Genomic DNA, 5048 nt, shown 5'->3' on the forward strand with positions numbered 1-5048 from the left:
TTTCGCGACACGTTAATTTTGCGAATTTCGCGATGAAAAAAAAATCGCGAAATTAAAGCCGGACGCGAACATAACATGACGCGAAAATTAAGTGACTCACATTATGTTACTGTTGACATGGATAGTGCCGCCATTGTGTTTTTGTTAATTTTGACGTTAATTTTGACGTTATTGTACCTTTGATAAAGTCAGTTTACTAAATTCAAGGACATGTCAAAGTAACATTGCGAAGGAAATAAATTGTGTGTTACTCAAAAACGCGAAGTTTAAGTGATTCAAGATACAAAATTTTTACAAAGTCGCGGAATTTAAGTGTCGCGAAATATGCGCACCATAAAATCACGAAATAAACTTGTCGAGGAAATTTCATGTAATAAAGTATTTGGCAATGTTATACCGCGATAAATTTAATCAAGCAGATTACAATTTTATTCAAGTGTTGACAATATGGGTCACAATCGTTGAGTGCTCGCTTACGAGAGTATGGTCGCAAGGACAGTCTCGGCTCCCTATTTAGTTGACTTTTCGTTATGACCGCAGATCTCGTTATTTCCCTGTTGCTCATTGCTTTCTTTGAATGTATTCTTCATACATGTTTTTTTAGGACTTTGAAAGCAGTGAGGGATTGCTCAGAATGCTACAAGCGCCGTTTTTAAGCCTTTTTAGATTTGTAACTAAAATATTAGGAACAGAATTTGTGCCGGACAATACAAACGTATTCGTATTCAAGTTTGCGCTTTTCCAGTTTGTGCTGAAAATTTAAAAGAAATCCAAAAGAATATTTCTCATTGCAAACCTCTGTTTACGTGTACGTACAATTAGAAATCTTTCGTGTATGTTTTCCTATTGTGGTGAGCGGGGTCAAAATGAGGGTGAGCTCGAACATAACATGCTGGAAAGGAAGATGGAATCATCGAGACAATTAGCGTTTGAGGTCTTCGTGACTGCTTACTAAATAAAATTAAGTTATCCATCCGGAGACAAACAACAACGCTCTTCCATCTCGACTGAAAGTAGCACTAAGCTGAAACAAACAACAACGCTCCTCCATCTCGACTGAAAGTAGCACAAAGTTGCCAAGCTGTACCAGAAGTAGAACTTTCACACGGAAGTTAATTCCTCAGGCTATAAAATGAGCGCATTTTCTAATGATTTCAAACCCAGAAAGTTTACAGTCGTGAACAGTGATCAAGACCGATCAAGACTTGAAAATGTCAGGATTTGTTATGCGCTTTGCCTTCGTAATGTGCCTGCTTGTGATCCTAACAGGACCAAGTTCTGCTTCGCATGGCTGGGAACCACCAGTACCAGTTATCCCAACTTATTCTAGCGATCCACAGGATCCTTATTATCAAGGTAAGATTGTTGACAAAGATCAGTCATTTGATTGTTCTTAGCTGGCTGTAGCAAGAGTTACCTCATTTAAATTTCTTTAAGAACTTATGCCACTCGTCAGCAACACATCGCTTAATGTCATTAATTAAATCTTATATATATCTTGATTCAAACTTAAAACCTTTGATTTAACTAAGTTTTATAGAATTTGTTAAGGCCGCAAGGAGAATCAAATGATTTATTGCATAGAAACTTAAATTCAACATACAAATTGTTTATTCCATGCTATATCCGGCTACCAGGTAATGTACATACAAAAGAGTTCAAAAGAGTTCACACACAAAAGAGGTTAGTTATATGCTCAGCGCAAAGGTTTACTTCTGCTGTTAGCGAAGGGCTCTTTCCACCTTCCAATTTGTTTTACGCCTGCATTCATATTGCTCAGCGGATTACTTCCCACCCGAGAAAACCCCTTTGAGCATCTGCGGAGGAGAGAGCGCGAAAGATGACGATCACCTTTAGTTTAGTTTGCTGTAATTTACTATCATTTTTACCATATTATAAATATATTTACACAATATCAATCCTTCAGGCAAGGAAGCCCAGGGAAACAAAGAAGGTTTGTGTGAGGGACTCGAGGACTATTTAGACGTAACAATAAATAAAAATGCTTTCCTCTGCAGAACAATGAACACAAAATGATCATAATTTAGGATAAAACTGATTTCCTGGTCATTTTCATGTCAGAAAATAATTCTTCCTTCTTTTAATTGCAGCTTTTCAAACTGTTCCCTCCCTCAATGTGACCGCAAATAAGCTCATGACCAACTTTCTGGGCTATGATCTGCAGACAGCTGGTATTACCAAACGACAAACGTTCATTGTTGATACTGTAATAGTTTTGGATGGGTCTAGGTCGGTTCCTCCTTGCGACTTCTCGAAAGCAAAAGAAGCGCTAAAACACTTAATGGATACACTGAACAACCGCGGGTACGACTCAAAGTACGCGGCGGTTACCTTTGAAACCACAGCAACCGTCAACTTCAAGTTTTTACCATACTCATCAGCAGCGAGCGAAATAACGAAGATATCGTATCCAGGAGGCTCCACTAACACCCAAGCCGGACTGGCAGAAGCAAAGAAACTGTTTGATGACCTTAACTCAGGTACTCTACCGAAAATGTTTCTTATTTTACTTCCGCATTAAGTTTACTTTGGTTTGTGCAAGCTGGAGAGAATTCTCTGAAGATGCATTGATCTAGTTATTCAGGTCAGAAGATAAATTCCGTAATTAAGTATGAATTTGTCATTAATAGTTTAAGAGAGAAAAAAAATTGGATTAACAAGATTGTTTAAAAGTACGTATTGCAAAGCAAATTCGGCTGTCTTCTATTTGCGTTACTTTTTCCGGAACTGATTCTTATTTAAATAAAAAGAAAATATTTGTTCTGTTTTGCATACTTTTCACAACACTGGTTACATGTGTAGTAAATGCTTTTTGCTTTATTTTGCTTGTTAAAGGTCGCCGTCCCTTACCAAATAGTAAAAGAGTCTTCCTTGTCACTGATGGCAGATCAAACGTCCGTCCAGACTTGACCATACCGAATGCCAAAGCACTGAAAGCGAGTGGTGTGAAAATCTTTGTGGTTGCTGTTGGAAATGCTATTTCCGGAATAGACGAGATGGTGAAGGTTGCCTCCAATCCCTTAACAGATCTGTTGAGATTAGATAATTATCAGCAATTATGGCGTCTTATCCAGTTGGCTGTGAAAATGGTTTCTCCGGGTAAATACAACCTTGTCGACTACGAACCTTCTTGCAACTAGAGCAAAAGTACCTCGAGTTTATAACAGTTCAGAGATCTGAACATTTTTGTTTTATTTGCTGGGCTTAGAAGCTGAGAACAATAGGGGCTGCACCTTAAGTTTATAGTCTGTGTAGAAACTTATCAGTGGATTGTAGCTGCATGCAAACACTTTTAGGTTGAGTAATCTCTTGCTTTGCTTAATACTGATCAAGGCTCCATATGGATATTAGTTCCGTATGGTATTTTGTAAACCACAGGGGCAGGAGCTTTTAGGCAAATGGATTTTAAAATAACATTTGAAAGTTTGAATAAATCGATCGATTAATCTTCTTTTTGTTTGTTTAATAAAATAGCATTACAATCACGTCAAATAAGATGATATTTTTGAGTCCACTGTTTGGTCGATAAATCTGGTAATAATCAACGTTATTTAATGTCAGAATGGCTGTGAGCCGCTGAACTCGGATAATGATTTATGAAAGGCTGAGAATGGAGTTTTTGCACCGCTATTCCAGCTCCAAGGGTATTTCACAATTTGAGGTTTATGAATTAAAAAGAGTAGGAAATCTGACATCTATGTATTTAAAATTGCCTTTAATTGTAATACTTTGAACAGACGCACCTTAAATAACTCTACTGGTAATGCTTGCCTCGTGTTCTCAAATGCCCGTCGTGGTTTATCACAGTGTAATACACGGCTTAGGCTTCATTTGTTAATATATTGGCTCCTTCTCCTGCTTTGCCTTTTGAAGCCTCTGTAAAAATAGTCTCCTTCGTATCGGCCTGTAACGGTCACCTCCTCGACTAGACACTTGCTTTATGCCGATCGTACAGGTTAGCTGAGTAGCCATCGCCTTCCTTGTTCCTATCCCCGTCTCTTAGATCTTCTCGAATGAGGTCTTCTCCGAGGTCTTTCGCCCTTATTAGTTGACTTCTCTTGTCGCTTCGTCTTGTCTTTGTTTCATTGTCCTTGCTGTTGCCAATTTAAAATGCCTTACACCCTACTTCCAGCTGCACGTTGTCTCGAGCATCAGCATGAGCTGCATGAGGGACATGTTCATACGGTCTCTTTTCACCCAGTTGGCATGAATGAGTTTCCAGTTGACCCTTTTTCGGAGTACTTAGTCTTAAATATATAATCTTTAATTCATCATCTTTAATTGGTATACTTCTAAACAGTAAATTCTATACTACCAGTTTAAAAATAAATAACTCAAAAAGTAAGATGTTATAAGTAACGGTACAAATGGTCGAAATATATGGTTTCTTCTTTGGTGCCACCATTCGAGCGACCTGGGAAAATATTTTCGATCGTTGTCCTCTTCAAGGAAATTCTCTTTTTGTCCTTGGCCTTGTTGTATGAAACCGGGCTTTCAGCATCTAAAAGACGATTGCACAGTTCTTCAAGACGTCTTTAGCTTCTGTCTTCTTTTCTTAACTTTCGAGACTGCCGGTTCCGACCATCTGTGAAATGAAATTCGCAAGTCTTGACTCCAAAAATTGACTGTCGCAAACCCTCCATATTTGACCCCGCCATGTCGGTAACCCACCCACGAGGATTAAAGAAATACTTCTCATTTCCATTTTCTTTCCTTAGAACTTCGTTAAAGTTGTTCGAAAAAGGCTCGATGGGCAGAGCAAGAGTCTTCATTTTCACATTTCATTGTGGCGAAAGGTATACGTCTTCCGAGTAGAGGATGATAGCCTAGCAGCCAGTGAAACCAAACCTTTGCACATTTTTACCTTCTCGTCGACAAAAACAAATTCTTGACTCAAGACATGGTCTTCAGTTCTGTCCATGCTAGGTGCGAATTTTACTTTAAACTTACTCGTCTTAAAAACAAATGACGGCTTATCAGGATTACCACGCCGGTCATTTAATTTATAACATAACATGGGTCACGAG

The 5048-nt window shown here is 38.5% G+C and overlaps 1 protein-coding gene across 1 annotated transcript; it reads left to right on the forward strand.

Moving 5' to 3' along the window:
- The first annotated feature begins 999 nt into the window (after positions 1 to 999).
- Positions 1000 to 4251, forward strand: LOC145468930 (matrilin-3-like). The gene is made up of 3 exons (XM_081452644.1): positions 1000 to 1356; positions 2112 to 2501; positions 2857 to 4251. The coding sequence occupies exons 1-3, from the start codon at positions 1212 to 1214 to the stop codon at positions 3159 to 3161; spliced, it is 840 nt and encodes a 279-aa protein (XP_081308770.1). The 5' UTR covers positions 1000 to 1211; the 3' UTR covers positions 3162 to 4251.
- The last annotated feature ends 797 nt before the right edge of the window (positions 4252 to 5048 follow it).

The sequence above is a fragment of the Orbicella franksi genome, chromosome 2 (genome assembly GCF_964199315.1).
Source record: "Orbicella franksi chromosome 2, jaOrbFran1.1, whole genome shotgun sequence".
NCBI lineage: Eukaryota > Metazoa > Cnidaria > Anthozoa > Scleractinia > Merulinidae > Orbicella > Orbicella franksi.